General features: G+C 31.3%; 2 protein-coding genes across 2 annotated transcripts; both read left to right on the forward strand.

Moving 5' to 3' along the window:
- The first annotated feature begins 338 nt into the window (after window positions 1-338).
- On the forward strand, window positions 339-1990 carry LOC113850584 (pentatricopeptide repeat-containing protein At1g71460, chloroplastic-like). The gene has a single exon (XM_027481165.1). The coding sequence runs from the start codon at window positions 363-365 to the stop codon at window positions 1890-1892; it is 1530 nt and encodes a 509-aa protein (XP_027336966.1). The 5' UTR covers window positions 339-362; the 3' UTR covers window positions 1893-1990.
- A 16935-nt stretch (window positions 1991-18925) lies between these two features.
- On the forward strand, window positions 18926-21331 carry LOC113850804 (pentatricopeptide repeat-containing protein At4g21065-like). The gene has a single exon (XM_027481338.1). It carries the CDS (start codon window positions 18926-18928, stop codon window positions 21329-21331), a length of 2406 nt encoding a protein of 801 aa, XP_027337139.1.
- Window positions 21332-23111: the final 1780 nt, after the last annotated feature.

Consider the following 23111-nt stretch of genomic DNA (forward strand, 5'->3'; position numbering starts at 1 on the left):
AAAAATTTATAATACTTTAATTTTCGTGGAATATCAATGTTTGTTTTTATAATTTAAATATTAATATGTTCTATTTTTATTTTCTTTGTAAAATTTATAAATTTGTTATTATTATAATTCAGGTACAACAGAAGTGCAAAATTTTTGAAAAAAAAATTAAGATGGCTTGAATATTATCAAAATAAGATTTGAAAAAAATAATTAGTATGTTATAGTTATATTAATTTAAATATAATTAATATTTAGTTTATGTGAGTAATTTAGCTTCTAAATGAAAATAACCACGTTTCCTTGTTCCTTAAGGATTTGTGTTTATTTGCCGCCACTGTACCTCTCGTCACAGGCGAGCCAAAACCGCAACGATGTTCTGCGTGCGTCACCCGAACACGGTGGCGCATCGACGTTTCAATCCTTCTATGGAAATTCAAACCTCTGCTTCGCCCTTTCTCGTTCTTCACCTTCACTCGTTCCCTCCAACCACCGCCACGCGCCACGCTCTCTCACTCTCCAACTTCAAACCTCTCCCACTCTCTGCGCAACAAAATCACGCGCCACCCTCGCTGCCATTACCACTCCACGCCAAAACGACGCGTTTCGGTTACGACCCTTCCAACGAGGCGCGTCTTATTGATTTGTATTTTCAGCGCGGGAAGGTAGAGCTTGCGCGCCAAGTGTTCGATGAAAATTCCGAACGAGATGTTGGCGTGTGGAGTGCTATGATCACTGGTTTTGCTCGCAATGGAATGCCAAGGAAAGCGTTGGAATATGCAAGGTTAATGGTAGAGGAAGGAATAAAGCCAAATTTGGTTGCAATGACAGTTATTCTTAATGCGGTTGGAGAAGTTTGTGCTCAGAAGTTAGGTCGGGAGGTTCATGGAGTTGTTGTGAAGATGATATTGTTTTATGAGGAATTGCCAATTCTATCGGCATTGATTGATATGTATTGGAAATGTGGTGATATTGGCTCGGGAAGCCGAGTTTTGTATAGCGTGATACTGAGGAACGATGGTTGTTGGATTGGATTGATGTCAGGGAGACTTGAGGTGGCAATGAGGTCCATGATTCGGTTGAAAAAGTTCCGGCCTGGTGTTGTCGTGGTTGCTTCGTCACTTCCGATTTGTGCGCAGTTGAGGGCTCTGAGACAGGGGAAGGAGATTCATGCTTATGCTTTGAAACATTGGTATTTACCTCACGTGTCCATTGTTGCTTCATTGATGGTGTTGTACTCTAAGTGTGGTGTGATTGAGTATTCTGTGAGACTGTTTAATGGAATGGAGGAGAGGAATGTGATTTTGTGGACTGCCATGATTGATTCGTTTGTGGAAAATGGCTGTGTGTACGAAGCGCTTGATGTCATAAGGTCAATGCAATTGACAAAGCATAGGCCAGATACAGTTACCATGGCTAGGATGTTGCGTGTTTGTGGCAAGCTAAGACTTGTAAAGCTTGGGAAGGAGGTTCATGGGCAGGTATTGAAAAGGGGTTTTACATCAGCGCATTATGTGGCTGCAGAACTTATCAATATGTATGGGATTTGTGGTGTTGTTAATAAGGCGAAGTTGGTGTTTAGTGCAGTTCCTGTTAAAGGTTCAATGACATGGAGTGCTCTTATAAGGGCCTATGGATATAAAGAATGGTATCGAGATGCAATTGACCTTTTTGATCACATGATAGCAAATGGTTGTTCTCCAAACCGCTACACTTTTGAATATGTTCTGTCTATTTGCGATAGAGCTGGATTTGTTGAAGATGCTTTTAGGATCTTTGATTTATTGTCAAGATATAAAATTGAAGCATCTGAGGAACACTGCATTATAATGATTCGACTTCTAACTCGCTATGGTAAATTAGACGAGGCTCAAAGATTTCTAGAAATGAGTTCTTCCTTATAGCAGTGGGTCACATGCAATAGGATTTTCTCTTTTGAATGATTTATAGATAGTTAAAATTCTTGCACTACAGTTTTTATGAGCTAGCTGCAGCTGTTTAAAGTGACATTGAGCAGACATGTAACTTTTGGCTAGGGATATTCAAGTTTTAAGTATAGTGTCATACTCAATAGCATAACTGTATCAAAATTGTAAAGTTGCTTTAACTTAACATATGATTGCTTAAATGCTTTGATTTGCTGGAAGCAAATTTATTTTTCAGTTGCCATTTGCCAATTTTTAATGAGCGACTTCACCTGGTAGAAGCATAATGAACTTCACCTGATAGTTGAATTGAGAAGTCCAATAGTTTTTATTATTATTATGAGCATTTTAGCATGCTTATTGGATTTTCTCTGGTTGATAAGGTGCTGAGAAGGGAATTTTGTGAATTTCTTTAGGTTCAATGTATCTATTGTCAAAACTATCACATGGGTAGGTGCGTCTGTCCTTTTGGAGACCAGTGTGAAATTTGCCTTGTGCTAATGCTAAAATGAGTTTTTTTTTTCTTCTAATTCTCGGTTCCGTGATGGATGGTTGTTTTGCCTTCAATTTGCTTTTGGTTCTATTTTCCATTCATTGCACGTCTTGCTTATAGACCAATTTTCCTTTTAGTTTAGATTGCAGGGTTCTTGTAGTTTTGCCATCCTTGTGCAAGTGCTGTCTCAAAGGTGCTCTATATATGGTGAGCTGATCTTCTTGCACGTATTATAAGATCACTTCTGAAGGAATGGTATATTTTCCACACTAATTCTAGTACATGGATTATTGATTTTCTATTCCATCCTTTCTTTTTTGGTATAATGGGGCTGGACGGTAATTGATTTTGATAACCAAGTTAATGTTCCACCCTTCATCTTCAGCAAAATTTCTCTGCTCCAGGTGGAAAATCATGATGAGGAAACTCGTTTAGTTTTCGTTACTGCAATTAAAATTACAGTTCTAAATTGGAGACGCATATTTTTCGGTACTTATGCCAGTATAATGGTAAAATAACTTGGAAAAGTTAATAATAGTTAACAATTTATTTATTCTCAATAATTTCAACCCGAACTCATGGCTCTAATATTTAAAGTGCCCAAATTTTAATGTCTATAAACTACGTCTCCAAAAATTTCAATTTGCGATTAGATACTTTCAGACACAGGCTATATATCTCGGAGACAATTTTCGTGTTTTCCTTTCAGACTGTTGCAAAAGATCATTAAAATCTGCGTCGTGCTCTTTCAGCATCAATTATTTTTTATTCACAAGACGTGAATAACCCAAAATCTTCCTTAAAAATAAACCGAGATCACTGTTAACAGGTTACATTTGGTTACCCGTTCCACAAAGTATGATCAATTTGCAAGATAAAAACGCTGGCATAAATTTCTAAAAATAGTCAATTTTTTACCAGAAAAATTTCTTAACTTTTTAAAAAATACTAACTAATAATCAAACAATGAAATCTCAGGCAAGTTGATCGGCATATTTTCATTTTTCACGAAAATCGATTCTGCAGTGTATGGAAACACATGCTGAACAAATTTCGGAGACCAATTTGTGTTGGATTTTTCTTATTCTAAGAGAATAATCAATTTTGCAATAACCTTCAGAAAGATTTAAAACATACATTATTTATTTTTCCTAAAATTATCCTGCTCCGGAACACGAGTATCAAATATTTAACCCTAAACACTTCACATCAACGCGTAAGCTCCATAGCATAACTAAGAATCAGCGTTGACCCAACCACATGCTCTATCGCTTTTTTCTTTTTTAAAAATATCAAAAACTAAAAATAAAAACGAGAAGCATACAAAATAAGTTGGAATTAGTGAACAAACACAACGATTTTTGTTAACAACAATCTCTAAACTCTTTAACATAATATAAAGGGAATAAGAGCGAAACTCACATAAAAGGATAACAATAGAACCATAAGAAACGCTATCTTGAGGGAAGGTTCAAGAATCCTTAGAAGAAGGCGCGTGATCTGGGGACTTTGGGGGTGAATCGGGCCCGCGGGGCTGGCGATAGCGCGTGACGAAGATGTTGATGAGGCTGTAGAAATGGTAGAACAACTGAGCCATCAGCAACAGTACTAAGCACAAAACGATGAAATCCATTCTCAAATTCCGAAGAAGAAGTGAAGCGAACGGAGGATTCGGTTTCGGTGCAGCCTTCAAATTAGGGTAACTATGAGGAAGTTTTTACTAATATAATATAAAAATAAAATAAAATTACCTGAATGGACCGGTCCTCACAAAATTTACAGAATTAAACCCAATTACTGTAGTAATAATTGGGTAGCCAGAATTCGGTTCCTTGGCAACCGAATTCTGGAAGTTGAATTTTGATTGTTTTTCAATTTTTTAAATATTTGTATATAAATAAATAAATTTAATTATTTAAATTATATTTATATATTTATATTCTATTATGTGAAAATAAATAAAAATAAAAATAATATTTATTTTACATATTTATTAATTATTTTACATAATTATGATAATAAATAATATTTTTATTTTTGTTATCATATTATTTAATATAATTTTAATTTTTGTAAAACGGTATTAATATTATATTCTGAAATTATATTTTTGTTTATTTAATATTATTTAAAAAAATTACAATAATCTAATATTTATGTTTATATATTTATATTATGTCAATCTGTGTGACAGATTTTGATTGAGAAAATCGACTTCTAAGCCGCTCTCCAAAGTCTACTTATAAGAGCGGTTAAGTAAGAACCGTTCTCCAAAGTCTATATCTAAGAGCGGTCAGTTTTGAACCGCTCTCCAAAGTCTATATCTAAGAGCGGTCCATTTTGAACCGCTCTCTTAAGTCTAATTCTAAGAGCGGTTCCAATTGAACCACTCTCCAAAGTCGTACACGCTGGGCTGATGTGGAGGATTTAGAGAGCTGTTCAAAACCAACCGCTCTCAGTATTCGAATTTCGAGAGCGGTTCGTTTTGAACCGCTCTCAGAAGCTTCGTAACTTCTATCCACCATTACCTATCTTCTATCTTCATTCTCAATAGGAGTTCCCTGTTGGGAAGTGAGTTCTATCTCTCAACATAATGTAGCAAGATTCCTCAAGTATTAATTAACATAATATAAATATTTATTTTCACACAATATAAAAATAAAAATATAATTCAAATAATAAATTTTATTTTATTATTTAAAACTATTTTTATTATTAAATTTGACAATATATAATTATTATATAAACATAAATATTAGATAATATTTTTTATTATATATAAAAACAAAAATACAAATTATGTATGGAATTTGGTGAGATTTTTACATAAATAATATTAAAAATTATAATAATAATTGAAGAATTTTAAATTTGTATTTGATAAAAATTAAAATAATAATTTATTTAATTTTATATTTTTATAAAATAAATAAAAGTATTAAATAATAATAAGATTATTTATTTAATTTGAGATATTAATCTTTATTAAAATTTATACATAATTATTTATTTAAAAAATATTTTATTAATATTAATAAACATTATTAAATAATATTATGTAGATATATATATATATATATATATATATAATATTTAATCTAAATTACTAATACTAAAATTTAGAAGTTGCAATGACATTCATAGAATTAAAAATTACATGAAGAAAATTTTAAAGTAATAACAACAACATAAATCAATGACGGGAAGTAGAAGCTTGAGTAATGTTTGGACATGTCTTCCTTGTGTGACCAGGGGTGTGACAATAAGAACAATTTTTTTGCCGACTTTGTTGTTCTCTAATGTCCATCTCTGTCCTTATCCTACTAGACTTGGGTCGACCTTTTGAAGTTCTTTTCAGTTCTGGATTTGGACACAAAGTTGGGCCCGTGTAAGTTGGCCAATAGTCTTCATGTCTGAGTTCTCCAAACTGACCTTCGTATACCTTAGAAACTTGTTGTAAGGTATACACGGGAGATATGTATATGTCAAAGTTGTGGTGTGCGTATAAGCATGAAGCAAGTACATGCGAGCATGGGATGTGAACTTTTTGAAACTTGCCACAATCACATTACATTTCATCTAACCGTACGGTAAATCTTCCTACGGGTCGAATTTCTATCGGATGTTGCATTTCTTCGACTAAAAATCTAGTGCTTGTTCTGTCAAAGGTGATGACTCTATGAGTGTTTGCATTTGACTGTGCATCTTGAATTGCTTTAGTTGCAACCTCCGAGTACATATGTCCAGCATTAATCATTGCATTTACTTCTCTGCCTCTGTCAATAAAGAACTTATTGCAACGGGTGTATGTTGCCAGGACCATGGAGCAAATTGGCAAGTTTCTGGTTTTTTTCAAGACCGAATTGATTGACTCCGCTAGGTTTGTTGTCATGTGTCCCCAACGTCGTCCATTGTCCCATGCCAGTGTCCATTTTTCCCTTGGGATGTTGTCCAACCATTGTGCAGCTTCAGGATTATTATCTTTTACTATGTTGTAATAGTAAAAGAATCTCGGTTCAGTCATCCCATATGCTGGAAACAAGATTACAAAAAAAATTAATATAACTAGCAAAGCAATTGTATAAAATATTAATAAGAATATAAAGTACGTAAAAAATTAAAATTACCTATATTGACGACATCTTTCTTCAGTGCAGCGTTTTTGAATCGTCGCATGAAGTTTTGTGCAATATGTCTAATGCAATAGACATGGACAGAATTGTTTTCCGTCCAATCACTTCCATTTTTGGAGTATGCACTTCTTATGGCCTCGTGACGATCCGAAATGAGGCACAACCCCTCTTGCGGAGTTACGTACCTCTTTAAGTTTTTCAAAAAAAAGAACCATGCATCGCTAGTTTCACCTTCTACCACAGCAAAGGCAATGGGGATTATGTTGTTGCGGCCGTCTTGCGCAACTGCCACTAATAAAGTCCCTTTGTATTTGCCATACAAAAATGTTCCATCCACTTAAACAATTGGTTTGCAGAAGGCAAAACCATCAATGCATGGCTTGAAGGTCCAAAATAACCTCTTGAAGAACACATTCCCCTCGTCAAGCAAGCCACCCTTGTATGCTGGTTGTGTACTCAATTTCCAGATGAAGCCTGGAATATACAGTTGCATTGCAAGCAACTGTCTAGGTAACTTATGGTATGACTCCTCCCAATTTTCGAAGATATTTTCAATGGCATGTTGTTTCGCTAACCATCTCTTCCTATAGCTGATTGTGTAACCCATTGTGGACTTTATGTGGGCTAAGATTGTTGTGATGGGTGTGGATGGATCACTCTGTATTATTTCACGAATCCCATGAGAAATCATTCGTGATCTCAAGTTGTTATTATCCTGTGAAATGAGTGGGGAAGCACATGTATGGCACCCGTCAAGCTTCATTATTTCCCAGTGTTGCTCTTTGGTGCGCAATATTGCGCGACATCTCCAAGAACAGTCGTTGTGAACGCATTCCACGACAAGCCTAGTTGTGCTTGACATCTTCACCTTGTAAGTGCAATGATTGACAATGTGAAATCTATTTATGGCATCTTGCACTTGTTCTTTTGTTTGGAAGCGCTGGCTAACAAATAGTGTTCCAGGTGGATACACTACCATTTCACGTTCAAGTACATGGCCAAACTCAGAGTCATGTTCTTGTATTTGACTGGAAAAGTCTAAAAAATGTGGAGGTAGGTTGTATAATGGTAATGGTTGTGATGGTGGAATATTTGGAAGTGGGAGGGAGTCTTCTTCATCATCCTGCTGTTGAGATAGGATTTCATCTTCGTCCTCGCTAAAAGGATCAAATACTTCGTTTGGGAGACCCACAACAGCATGTTCTTCAATGGGAGTTTCTTCAAGAGGCTGAGAGGGTTGGGTTTGCTCAAACGGTTGTGAGGATATTTCATTAAGGTCCATGAATTGACCAGTTAAAAGTTGTGTGTAGGACTGAAGGTCGAAATTCATATTATATGTTGGAAAAGATGGATTTATGGTTTCGTAAGTTTGGTAAGGTGAAGATGAAGGCGAAAGTTGTGGTGGCTGTGTTTCGTTTGTAGCAAATGTAACATATAATTCTATACCTGATTGAAGTTGATTTGAATCGTGGATGTTGAACAGTGCCTCAACGTCTTCATCATCATTTAACTCAACACACGTGTAGTTACTAACTCCTGGGCCAAGTCTAATTGGGTAGCGAAAATGTATGGTTGTCAACCTTTCATTTTCGTCTCGGTTGAGTTTTGTGTGGATGATTTTCTTGAGCCTTTGTAGAGTCACTCCTCTCTTTAGATGTACCAATTTAGCTGATGATGAGGTGAACGTGACTCCTTCATAAGGACATTGGTTAATGGCACAATCAGAGTGAACAATGACATAGATTGAAGACATTTTTAGTAGGAGAAGGTTCACAAGAACAAGGAACAAGCTGAGAAGGTTGAATGAATAAAATGAACATGAATATGTCTATTTATAATGGTAACATTGGATTCTCAGTCATTCAATGCTTCACCACGTTTTACAAGTGAGAGTGACTTATCAGGTCACGCGGACCAAGAGATAGTGACTTCTGAGTCACGCAGACCAAGAGATAGTGACTTCTCAGGTCACGCAGACCAATAAATAGTAACTTCTGAGTCACGCAGACCAATAAATAGTGACTTCTGAGTCACGCAGACCAAGAGATAGTGACTTCTGAGTCACGCAGACCAAGAGATAGTGACTTCTGAGTCACGCAGACCAAGAGATAGTGACTTCTCAAGTCACGCAGACCAATAAATAGTGACTTCTCAGGTCACGCAGACCAAGAGATAGTGACTTCTGAGTCACGCAAACCAAGAGATAGTGACTTCTCAGGTCACGCAGACCAAGAGATAGTGACTTCTGAGTCACGCAGACCAAGAGATAGTGACTTCTCAGGTCACGTAGACCAATAAATAGTGACTTCTGAGTCATGCAGACCAATAAATAGTGACTTCTGAGTCACGCAGACCAAGAGATAGTGACTTCTTAGGTCACGCAGACCAAGAGATAGTGACTTCTCAGGTCACGCAGACCAATAAATAGTGACTTCTGAGTCACGCAGACCAAGAGATAGTGACTTCTCAAGATTCTAAGGCTACTCTTTCATACCGAAGTTTGTCTATAAATATGTTCATCCAAGGGCACATGTTTTCATTCAAACTTGCGTCCATCTTTGTTCTTCATTTCTCTTTATCTTTGATCTCATTACTAAAAATGTTGCTCTGGAAGCAAAATGAACACAGGTCCGCCTTTATTGGAAGAACGGTAAGTGTTATACATTACCATTGTGTAAATCAATATTCTACATATAATGTTACTAATTTATGAATAACTACAGGAAACTGAAAACATGATTTCATCTTTCTGTCATTCAATGCCAGAACCCAGTCCTCTAATTGTACCCATACTTGAACAACTTGGTTTTGCTGGGGTTGCAAAATTAAGGCATCTTAAGGTGGATCACGCATTGATAACAGCTTTGGTCGAGAGGTGGAGACCTGAAACTCACACATTTCATTTTTCAACAGGGGAGTGCACCATAACCTTGGAAGATGTTGCACTACAACTAGGGCTAAGAGTTGATGGTTTACCAGTCATTGCTCCAACAATGTTTGACTGGGAGGAAATGTGTGACAAATATCTCGGTATCGTACCAGTCAAGGGAGAGTCACTAATTGGCTCTATGGTAAAACTGAAGTGGCTGAGAGACAACATGTTGCCATTACAAGAAGAATCATCTGAAGAAGAAGTTCACACTCATTGTAGGGCTTACATACTAGGTTTAATTGGAGGTGTTTTGATGTCTGACAAAACAGGCAACAAAGTACATCTTAGGTATTTAGCTTTATTAACTAATCTTAGAAGAACAAGACGATATAGTTGGGGTTCTGCTTGCTTAGCTATGTTGTACAGGGAAATGTGTAGAGCCACGGAAGTTGGTAGCAAAACAATGGGTGGTTGCTCATCACTCTTAATGTCCTGGGCATGGTATCGCATGCCATATATTGCGCCAATTTCTAGTAATTTACCAACATACCCTCTCGTGTGCAGATGGAGTGGGGGTAGAGTACTCAACTTTCGAAATAAACCTCACAATGATGTTGTGAGGTACAGATCAATGTTTGATCACATTCAAGCTAATTAGGTAACTTTTCATATTTATTTTCTTATCTTTTATACATCATCTTAAGTAACAAAGTTAATTTTATTTGTAGTTTTTATGGGCGCCATATCAAGACTTGCAAACATCAATACCCATGGAAGCATATAGAGATGTCCAATTGTGGACTTCATGTACTGCCATCCTTTGTTTTGCAATTGTTGAATGGCACCAAACAGATAGAGTCAAATTACAGTTTCGTCTCTTCCAAGAAGTCCCTTCTCCACCGAATAATTTGAATGACCTCCACAAAATTGACATGAGAGGAAGACAGGATGAAAATTGGGTTACAAGACATGCTCAATGGATCGAGATATGGAACAACAGACGTGAGCTGATAATAACGGGTCATCCAATGCAAGGCCCATTGTGTCACACACAAGAATACATGGAATGGTACATTGCCAATTCCATCTATTTTCTATCTGTGCCACCACTACTACAAGATCCAAGGAGGAGTGACCAACAATTAAGGACTACCAACACATTTGAAATCGGTACGACTTCCACACCGTCGTACCACGAGACTGCATCAATTTCTCCGAACATTACGCCAGAAGCAAACATTATTAATACAAGACATTCGTCTGCAACAACATCGGAGGATTTTTTTACAAACTTATTTGGAGTTGATTTTACAACTCCATCTTCAGCACAAACTTACATGCAGTCTCTTTACCAACCGGATTTTGCTAATGAACCTGGTAATTCATCAAATGCATTCCAACAAGTACACCTTCATGATGATCCAAATCCTCCACAAGTTCACCCTGAAATTCCAGAGCAACAACCACAACTACGAAACCCACCACGTCACAGACGTCGCCCTCGTTGTGGAACTGGCCACCATTACGGAGATAGTTAATTATTAATGTTGTTATGAATTTGTTATCATCTTTGTTAATGCACTTTATCTTCATCAATGTTACCTTAATAATATGAAACCGTTAATATTAAAATATTTGTTTCAAGTATAAATAATTAACTTATAATTTAATATTTTATTTACTTTTTAAAAATAAATTTTTTTCTCAAAAAAAATTTATTTAAAATTATAATCATAAAGTTTTAGAGTTTAGGATATTAAAAATTATAATATTAAATAATGTCATTTTCAAACAAAATTAAAGTATTAAAAATTATAATATTAAATAATGTCACTTTTAAAAAAAACTGATTTAATTAACGTGAATGTCAGAAGGCATCTTTATTGGTTAGGATGAGACAAAGCTCGTTTGGAAGTATGTGAGATGGCTTGAATGAGAAGAGAATCTAATGTTGAGCGTGACTGACTAGTCACTATCTATTGGTTGGGAGGAAAGAATTGTGTCATGGAGAGGTCAAAATCACTCGTAAGATGTGATATGGCATTGAATGACGAGGAATCCAATGTGCCATTATAAATAGTCATATTCGTGTTCATGTTCTTCATTCGTGATACTGTTTATTATGATGGACCATGCGTCAAAGTGTCATTAACTTTACATAAGAAATCTATGACACTGCGTCAGTGCGTCAAATTGTCATTAACTTTACGTCAGGGTGTTAGGAATCAATTGCTTTATGTCAGTGCGTCAGAGTGTCATTAACTTTATGTCAGGAATCAATGACACCGCGTCAGTGTGTCAAATTGTCATTGACTTTACGTTACCAAAGTTAATCTCAACCATTGAACACATTATAAACGATCCTGACCATCCTTTTTTTTTCAAGCACCTACTTTACAAATTGTCTATAAAAGACATATCATGTAGTTAACAAACACCACACATTCATTACAAAATATAACATTAACATCCAAAACTTTAGATGGAGGACTTCGGTATAACAAACATCGACAATTTCACAAATTCTCATCTAGCTGTTACGTTTGCAAATGGCCAGATTACCCATAATCACGAAGGTGTGAGCTTGCAGTGTTCATCTCCAAAATTATTTACGATCCCACATGAGTGCACATTCGTGGAGCTGAAACAAAGAATTTGTAATGCTTTAGGCATTGATCATAACACCCAGTTCATTAACTTGTACTATCGGAAACCAAATCACAGCGGTGAGGGTTTAGTTATATTTGAAGCTTTTTCTATTTTAACTGATGTTCATGTGGCGCAGATGCTTTCCTGGAAATCCAATTTTCCAGTCTCTTTGATCATTGAAATTTATGTCATCTATCAAAGATCAATAGAACAAATTATGACGCTTCTAAACCCTCCAGCCCCAAGCTCTTCATCAAATCCTCAATTCATCACTTCTAGCAAAGCTATAATATATTTTGGGGGACCTATCCAGCATGCCACCATCATGAACTGTCCACATGGTTATGGCCTTATGTTTAAATGTCTTCACCCAATAAGAATGATCATCCAACACAGCTGGACTTTCAATCAATTGTTTCAAGAGGTAAGTGAGGTATTGGATTATGAAGACAGGAAACAAATTACAATAATCAATTATAGACGACCGATCCGGGTCATCAACCAAAAACTCGTCTATGATTGCATAGAAATAAAAAATGATTATGATGTGCAACAGATGATTGCACGATGGAAAAAAATATTTGAACTTCATTCAAGCATTCAACGTACACATAACTGGTCAAAGATTGAATTGTTTGTAGAAACAAAAGACCTACGATCCCCAACACTTGAAGAAAGACTTCGTGATTGGCATGACAGTAAGTATATTGACCATCATGGAGAGAAAAAATATGCAATAGAAGATCTTTTTTAATTTTTAACCAATTAAATGTGTATTTTGTATTTTCTTTTCTATTTCCATTTCTGTTTCATTTTATTTTAATTATGAAAGTTTCATTTAGTTGTTGTTTATCTTCTTTTATTTAATTTTTTTATCTATAAATTCATTTCATATTATCTAATAAAAATAATCTTAATGATTTCATTTAATTAATTTTGCATACAATAAATTAAAAAACAAAGATATTATCATAACTCAAATTTTTTTTTTAATATCATTTTACAAACTAATTTATTAATTTTTAAAAAATTTAATATTTTATTTTCATTAAATATAATTTTATTATTTAATTTATTAATAACTTTTATATTAATATATATTAATTAAATAAATATTATTAAAATAAATAAAAACATGTTGAGATAAATATTATTAGTTAGGTAAATAAATATTAAAATGGGTGATTGAGATAAATAAAAAAAAATTATTCAAAATAATATTATCATGACCAGTTTACGTACAGAATTCGACTCCCCTAAAGCCGAATTCTGGTCGTCAAAAATGTAGTGCCAAAGTCGACTTATGAGAGCGGTTAAATAAGAACCGCTCTCCAAAGGAGACTTCTAAGAGCGGTTCGTATATAACCGCTCTCAGAAGTCGACTTTGGAGAGCGGTTCTGATTTAACTGCTCTCAGAAGTCGACTTTGGAGAGCGGTTCTGATTTAACTGCTTTCAGAAGTCGCCTTTTTCGCCACTTATTTGAAGACCAGAATTCGGCTTTCGGGGAGTCGAATTCTGTACGTAAACAGTAATTCGATCTATTTTGGTAAATATTTTTGGGACAGGTCTATTTCAGTATTTTTATTTTTTTTATATATTATTTTGGTTAAAAATTCAAGTCTGAGAGTAAAGTTTTACCTTCTGCGCTCTATCGAACTTCATAGATAATTTTATACTTTTTTAAACCAATAATTGTAATTTTTTAATATTTTAAAAATTTAAAAATATTTGTATATTTTTATCTATTTACATATTTAATATAATATTAATAGTAATAATTATTTTTAAAGTATATAATATTTTTTTTAATTTTTTAGGCATAAGATAAATTATAATATATATATATATATATATATATATTAATTTTAAGAATAAAGTTTTGTTGACACAATAATCGTTTATTTAAAATACGTAACTAGAGTTTAGAGAAGTTTATGGAAAAAATAGTTTCAAAAATAATTCAATTTTTATTATAAGTTATTTTTATTTGTTGAGAAGGTTTTTATTCGAATTTTTAAAACTAAAAAACTTATTAAATTAAATAGATAAAATTCTTATGTTAAAAAATAAATCATAAAAAATTAAATTGAATTTTTTTTATCTTTATTAACATAATTTGTTAAAGTTTAAAATGTAAAAATAATTGTCGCTATCTGTTATTTTTTTAATTTTACATTAAACTATGTTGAACGGTAAAGAAAAATGCAAAAAATAATTTTAAATTAATATTAATTATGACTTTAATAATTTTAAATTTTAATATCTAAAAAATTAAATTAATATAGTATATCAATCTTTATAATTTAAATACATAAATATTTATTAAAAATAAAAATATTAAATCTAATAAAAAATAACTGAAAATTAAATATTTAATAAAAAAAAAGTAACGATAACGATAGCAATAAAGTAAAATTTATATTACCATTCATAATTAAAAAGATTTATTTTTTATATGTGTAATAATTATTATCATTAATTTTATACTAGTAGATAATAAGGTTAGTGAATTAATTAAAAAATATTAATACTTACAATCGTGAAAATCAAAAAGTATAAAATACTTCTCAAATCTTCTTATAGTATAACAAATACCTAAAAATAACTCTGAATTAAAAATACTTTTAGACTAAAAAATTAATTTAATATATATAAAGAAATTAAAAAAATAAAAACAAAAATTATGTTTTATAATTGATTTTTTTTTATTTTTAACTTAAATTTATTTATTTTTCTTTTTTAATTATATTTTTAGATAATTTTTATGGTGCATTGTAATTTAAGATAACATTCTACTCTTTTTTTACGTGAAATAATTATTATCATTAATTTTAATTAAACATGTATAATAGGAGAGATTAATAATATTTAAAAATATAAATTTTTTTAATTAAAGTATACAATATCTTCTTAAAAATCATTAACAATAATTTTTTTTTAATCTCTATTTAACTAAACAGGCTACGCCGTGTATTTTTAGCCGTTTATGTTGGAAGGAAGTGATAACCGGTTGGCCCACGTTATTTTCGAATATAAGATAGCTATGATTCGATTCTTAAAAAGATTTTAGATTCGTTACGTTAGCTTTTAAAAGTTAACGTTGTTTTAGATATTTTTTTAAAAGTTTTGCCAATTTAAAAATTCAAGACATGGTTAATTTTTTTCATAATCATACTTTAATTTGATAGTTATTTCAATTTACCACAATATGTCTTTTTTCTTCTTCATTTTACCTATCATCTTTTTCTTCTTTTAAACATGAAAACTTGGAGAATATATATTAAATGAAAATACGAGGAGATTAAATAAAACATTCTTAATTAAAGTACAATAATATTTTATATTAATTAAAGGTGTCTTAATCCATATATTTAATATTAAACTTCAATTGGAACTCACATGTTTTCTTCTCTTACTTTGTTTCAATGTCCAAATAGGTCAAAATGAGTTGATTAATTTAATTAGCCGGCTAAAGTTTTTTATATTTTTAATAATTTTTAAATTTATATTATATGATAAAATATTAATAAATTATATAAAATTATAACGTTTAATACTAAAGTCAACACATTCAATCCTATTATTTTTAATTAAAAAATTATATATACAATTTTCTATTATTTTAGAAAAACCTTTTTCTTAACTGTATATTATTTGCATGTTTGGAAAAAATAAAACCTTAATTTGGTAATTTTTCTATAATGCCTAATTTGGTATTTAAAAGATAAAAAAAATTAATTTAATATTTAAAATGAAAAGCATTAATTTTAGTCTTTGAACACGTGGTCTATTATTTATTTTAGTCTTTGAAAAAATAACATCTTAAAATTAATTTTTGAATATGTAATATATTATTCATTTTAATCTTTCAGCTAAAATTCATTAAAATATAGTTAGTTCTATAATTTTAATTATCAAAGTTTTATTTCAAAAGATAATTATTTTATCATAATCATAATATTTTTTGTTAAATCAAGTAAATAAATTATTCTGTTTATAGTTTTTAATATAACATATTTGTGTAAAATCTCTTCTATTTTATTTTCAATAATTTTTTATTTCTGTATGAATAACATTAACTATTTTATTAAAAATATATTTAAAAAAATATTTCCTTTTAAATGATTAGATAATATAATTTCTTATGGTGAGAAAATATGAAAATGTTGAATATGCAAGTAGATATTCCTTAAAAGATTGCAAAATGTGATCTCTAACCTAGTTTAGATACTAAGTTATGATGAACCTAAAATTACAAATAGAATAATAATTTTTTTTTGTCTTAGATAATTTTTGTTAATTAGTATGTTTATGATTTATGAAATTTAGATAATGTTAATTTATATTTTATTAAGGTAACAAGTATATAAATTGTCAATCGCTTATAATAATCTTATCGTGTTCAAATAAGATTAATTCTACGTGAGAAAGCCTATGGTCTAGATAAATAAGAAACACATATATAAATTGTTTTAATAAAATCCTAAATCATAATATAGATTGCATTAATATTTAAGTAAAATATTTTTTTATTTTTTTATTTCTTAACAACTTACTTTTATTTTTAAAAATCATAATTTTTTAATATATTACACTTAAACTTCAAAAATATAATATGATTTAAAAAAAATACTTTATTAGCATATTACATTCTTTTTTTAAAAATTAATTAATAAATTATAAACAAGAAATAAAGAAATAAATAATAAATCACACATTTAGAGATTAATTTTAAAATATTTTTAAAAAAACTAAATTGCATAGTTTTTTATCTTTCAAAAATTGAAATAAATAATAAACTACATGTTTACAATTAATTATATTTTTTAAAGACTTAAATTAAAAATATTTTTCACTTTAAAAACTAAATAAAATTTTATTAAATTCTTTTTTTAAAATAATAGAGTGACAAAATTTGTATCAAATTAAGCTTTGATTCTATGCATTAATTTTTTTTTAATTATAGGTATTTATTGTGATACCATAAATTTGAAAGGATATTCTATATTCTCTTTAGATTAATAGTTGTAATTTTTTTAATATTAGAAAGAGTATTAACATCTTTTTCATTTAAACTATTACCTCCATTATCTAATAAAATATAAAATTATCGGTCAAAATTATTTCATGTGTAAGAAAGATACTAAACTTTCTCAACCGTAAATTTTACTCTAATTATATCGCTTCTTTTATATATATATATTATAAATTAATTTGTATATATTTTTAAAAATTATAAGAAAGTTTTATTATATTTTAGTTCTTCGTATCATAGTACTATTAACAATGTTATAATAGAAGGGAAGAAAAAAAAAAAACTGTACAAGAACTTAAAATGTAAATTCTTAACTGTATCATTCTTGCAACCTTTAATGAAAAGCAAAGCCTATATTTTCTAACTTGAAGATGAGCTTTTAACATGGAAGAGTTCCAATTCCTATTGTAGTGCTCACATATTTACAAAACCAGAAGAAGATGAAAGTTAGTATTTGTTTGATGTTCTTAAAATTCTTCCTCAATTTTTTGATCTATGGAAGATCTCTATAATCTTCAAAATGACTGCATAATTGGTTCACTGTATAGTGAGGACACAGCCTATGAAGGTAAATCAACATATTAAACAAAAACAAAATTTGCAGTTTCATATAGCAACACACATTCAGAACCACATAAATTTTTCTGATCCCAAAGGAAAGATAAATTTTGATACCACAAACATAAATCCAAATGGTGGGGACAGCACCAATAAAGTGAGTTAATATTCAAAAAGCCACAGTTACAAGAAAATGTGATGGATAAGCTTGTTGAAGCTTCTCTGTTTCTTACGAAGCATCTTGAACTGAATTATATGAATCACTAAAAGTAGTAGTGGTTATTTAAAATTACTACACTTATCATAGTTAAAGTTAATTTTTTTTTAAATACTACAAAATACCAATTTTATCTTCATTTAATATTATTATATGTAATTTTATCATCAACATTTTAAATTTCAAAATTTACTCCTTTCTTATTGAGTTTAATTTACGGTTTTCACCACCTCCATTTAACAGAAGTAAATAAGGAAAAAACTAAAAAATAAAATAAAATTTTACAACCACCTGTATAAATATCTGAAAACAGAAAATTAAAAAATAAAATATTTTTTATAATTAAAAACAAAACAAAAAAAATTGAAACCAAAAGAACCTAATTTTTTTAATAACAAAGGAGCATCTTGGGTAATAACCAGTAAAAAGAAAAAAGTAGCAAACAGCAAGCTAAATTCTCGGAGAAAGAAAGCGAAGTGCAAGTAAGAATAATAAATCAATACCAAGAAACAGTCGTGAATTTCATATTGGAACACAAATTATAATATTTCAACGTTTATTTTTTTCTTATATTTCATTTACATATATATTATTTGTTTTTCTCATCTTTACTTATCACAATATTTGTTACTACTCTATTTTCTCTCCTGTTATATTTTTTTTTACTATCTATCTTTCTCTTCTTTGCGGCTATTTCAAATTCAATGAATGAGTGTAAAAAAATCATTTACCTCAAAACAAAAGCATGGCATGCTCTAAACAAGAAACCAATTAAACAAGATTCTCCTTATTCCTTCCTTATCTGTTTTCTATAACATAACAACCACATGAATGAACCTATTTGAAACCAAACACAGGTGCTTCACTCTATCTGAAACCAACCCACCAACTTGATCACTCATCTTATGCACAATTGGGTAAAGAAGCTGCAATTGAAGTTTAGGCACTTGCTTGAGATTGGTGTGAAATGAGACCATCTATTTGAAGCCTATGCTTGAGTATTCAGTGAAAGAAATGATGATGAATTTTGCAAAAACTGAAGGATTAAACTAAGATGGTTACAAGCGATTCCCACCTCTCTAGAGCTCCTCCTTCACTCTTTCCAATCTCAATTCAAAAGTTCCAAAACTCTAATCATTATCAATCCTCCACATTGAAAATCACCCAACTCCAACCAAAACGAAATGTGCCTCTCATCCAACATGAGCTTAACATAAACCTTCATGAAACACAACAACTTCATGGTCACTTCATCAAAACATGTTTTAACAGCAGTTACAAAGTCCCTTTTTCTTCTCTTGAATCCTATTCTAGCAATGCAGCGTTTTACAGCTTCCTAATAACTTCTTACATCAAGAACAACTGCCCCAAAGATGCAGTGAAAATCTATTCCTATATGCGTGGAACAGACACTGAAGTGGACAATTTTATCATACCATCAGTTCTCAAAGCATGTTGTCTTATCCCTTCAACCTTGTTAGGAAAAGAGGTGCATGGTTTTTTGGTGAAAAAAGGATTTCATGGAGATGTTTTTGTGTGTAACGCTTTGGTCATGATGTATAGTGAGGTTGGAAGCTTGGCATCTGCACGCCTATTATTTGATAAGATCGAGAATAAAGATGTTGTTTCTTGGAGTACTATGATTAGGAACTACGATAAGAGTGGGTTTCTTGATGAAGCATTGGACCTTATGAGAGTTATGCATGTTAAGGGAGTAAAGCCTAGTAAAATTGCACTGATAAGCATGATTCATGTTTTTGCAGAACTTGCTGATTCGAAATTGGGGAAAGCCTTGCATGGATATGTGATTAGGAATGGTAATTGTGGGAAATCAGGAGTTCCTTTAAGTACTGCTTTAATAGATATGTATGCTAAGTGTACAAATTTAGCATATGCAAGAAGGGTTTTTGATGGTGTATCTGGGGCTAGTATCATTTCATGGACTACTATGATTGCAGCCTACATTCATTGCAATAATTTGAATGAAGGGCAAAAATTGTTTGTCAAAATGCTAGGGGAGGGTGTGTTTCCAAATGAGATTACAATCCTTAGTTTGGTCAAAGAATGCGGCACCGCAGGATCTCTAGGACTAGGGAAGTGGTTACATGCTTTCACTTTAAGAAATGGGTTTACCATTTCTTTGGTTCTGGCCACTGCTTTTGTTGATATGTATGGCAAATGTGGCGATGTAACAAGTGCGAGACATGTTTTTGATAGCATCAAGAACATAGATTTAATGATGTGGAGTGCCATGATTTCAGCTTATGCTCAAAACAATTGTATAGATGAGGCATTTGGTATCTTTGTTCACATGACTGGTTGTGGAATTAGGCCAAATGAGATAACCATGGTTACCCTCCTTGTGTTATGTGCAAAAGCTGGATCCCTTGAAATGGGTAAGTGGATCCATTCTTACATAGACAAGCAAGGAATTAAAGGAGACATGATTCTTGAAACATCTTTGGTTGACATGTATGCCAAGTGTGGAGACATAGATACAGCTCATAGCCTATTTGCTGCCGCAACCAACCGAGACGTTTCAATGTGGAATGCCATGATATCAGGTTTTGCAATGCATGGTCATGGGGAGGCAGCATTGGAACTTCTTGAAGAAATGGAAGCACTAGGGTTTATCCCTAATGACATCACATTTATTGGAGCTCTTCATGCTTGTAGTCATTCTGGATTGTTGCAAGAAGGGAAGAGTCTGTTTCAAAAAATGGTTAATGATTTTGGTTTGGTACCAAAAATTGAGCACTATGGTTGTATGGTGGATCTCCTTGGTAGAGCTGGTTTGCTTAATGAAGCAAAGGAACTAATTGAGAACATGCCAATGAGGCCAAACATTGCTGTATTGGGATCTCTCCTCGCTGCATGCAAACTTCACAAAAATATCAAACTTGGAGAATGGGTAGCAAAACAGTTTCTCTCATTGGAACCCCACAAATGTGGATATAATGTTCTAATGTCAAACATATATGCATCAGCAAATAGATGGGGTGATGTTGCTTACATAAGGAGAGCTATGAAGGATGTAGGAATTAGTAAAGAACCAGGTGTTAGCTCCATTCAAGTGAATGGAATAGTTCACGAATTCATAACGGGAGGCAGGGAACACTCAGATACTAAAAAAATCTATGAAATGATTGATGAGATGAGAGAAAAACTTGAAGATGCTGGATACACCCCAGATATATCTTCTGTTTTGTTGAACATAGACAATGAGGAGAAAGAAACTACACTCAACTATCACAGTGAGAAACTGGCAATGGCATATGGTCTAATTAGCACAGCTCCTGGTGTTCCAATTAGAATTGTGAAGAATCTTAGAATTTGTGATGATTGTCATAATGCTACCAAGTTACTGTCCAAGATTTATGGGAGGGAGATCATAGTGAGGGACCGCAATCGTTTTCATCACTTCAAAGAAGGATCATGTTCTTGTTATGATTATTGGTAACAAAAACTGTACAAACATAAGGGTGTACACTTTAAAGTTTTCATATATAATAGGCAGCATAAAATTGATCAAACATCACAAATAATGCAATTAAAGCATTCCAAGCACCCTCATTGTTGTTCTTGACTAAAACAAAATTGTCAATGTAACATAACCTTATAGTAAAATATCTACTTTGTTTAATATTTTCATAGTGTTTTTGGTAGAATGTGCACTTTATTCCCAATTAGCATTGTGTCCAATTTGGTAGAAATTGACAAAGTGGCAACTGAATGATTTCGCTTGCAACTTACAATAGCCAATATTTGTGTAATAACAGTACGCTTTTCTCACTCATGATCATGCCACATTCCAATATAAATATCAATTCAAAGAAGGAAAAAATTTAGATGAGTGCAATGATTTCAATAAAACGTTGCTAGAATAAAGAATTTAGATAGTGATTATTGTAATTGCTGGTCTAGATTCTTCAAGTTTTAGAGGGGGCTACGGCTATAGAATTATTTCAGTCTATGTAATCTTTCCACAAAATTATGAAACTTAGCATGTATGGTTTTTTTTATTTTTATTCTTTTCAAGTAAAAAATAAGAGTAGACTGTTAAATTAAAAGTGACAACTATCAAAGCATTAGTATTATAAGTGTATAAAAAAATTTGCTCCGTGGATATATAGTCACTTATAGTCAATGAAACACTACTAGAAAGTACTTGATTTTCGAAAAAAAATTTAGGGACAAAACTATTCCTATATCTATTAGAAACAAATAATAAATAGTTGTATTATTTAAAAATGAAATGTTCATTTCATACATTAGGTATGGACTTCAGCCATGAAAATACCATTTTATGACCAAATTTGTCTCCATTAATCAATTCAATATTATAAAAGTTAAAAAAAAAATTTTAAAAATGCAATTGCAGTCAATCTTTACTTCCATATCAATCAATCAACTGAGTTACTGAGTTTAAATATTCAAATGTAATTAGAGATGAAAAACTTGTTTTTAAGTAATAAATATTATTTTAATAACAAAAAAAAACATATTTTTATCTTCTTTTCTCTTTAAATTTAACAATTACATTGATAAAAAAATTTTACAATAAAAAATATTAAATATATTATTTCATTATGTTTAATATTTGGTATCATTTGATCCTATCCCATACATACATGATTTTTTAATAATTTTATTTAACTTTAGTAAATTTTCAAGTTAATTTAGTGAGTTCAAAACAATAAAATATTTTTTAATTGATCTAGTTCAATTGACTAAATTAATTAGTTCGCTTCTTATTTAGTTTCCCATCTTAACAAATGTTTTCAGAAAGTTTTCTTTTTAATAGTTACTTGTTTTTGAAAATTATTTCTCAAGAAACCATTAAAACTAATCATTAATTTCTCCAAATAAGGTGAATTAAATATACTTTTAAACCCTAATAATACTAAATTAACAAAAATGTATAACAAATAAAATAAGGAATCCTTGTATGACAAAAAATGTAAAAAAAAATCAGTGAATTAAAATGATTTTGTTTTTAATCTTTTGATTAAGAAAAAATAAATATATAACTATAATTAAAAAAATTAAAATGGAACAAGAAACACAAACAATTGTGCGAAACCAACAAAACAGAAACTCCCTCGCTTTGAAGAAAACCCCAAACTCTCACACTCTCACTGCTTCGAACTCTGTCTCCTTCTTTCAGGTTTTCTCTCTCTTTGTTCTCTTTAAATTTTTGTTTCGTTCTTTCCTATTTCTCGTGTTTGGTTGCTGTTTGT

Source organism: Abrus precatorius, unplaced genomic scaffold (assembly GCF_003935025.1).
Source record: "Abrus precatorius isolate BTA unplaced genomic scaffold, Abrus_2018 Scaffold9, whole genome shotgun sequence".
In the NCBI taxonomy this organism is placed as follows: Eukaryota; Viridiplantae; Streptophyta; class Magnoliopsida; order Fabales; family Fabaceae; genus Abrus; species Abrus precatorius.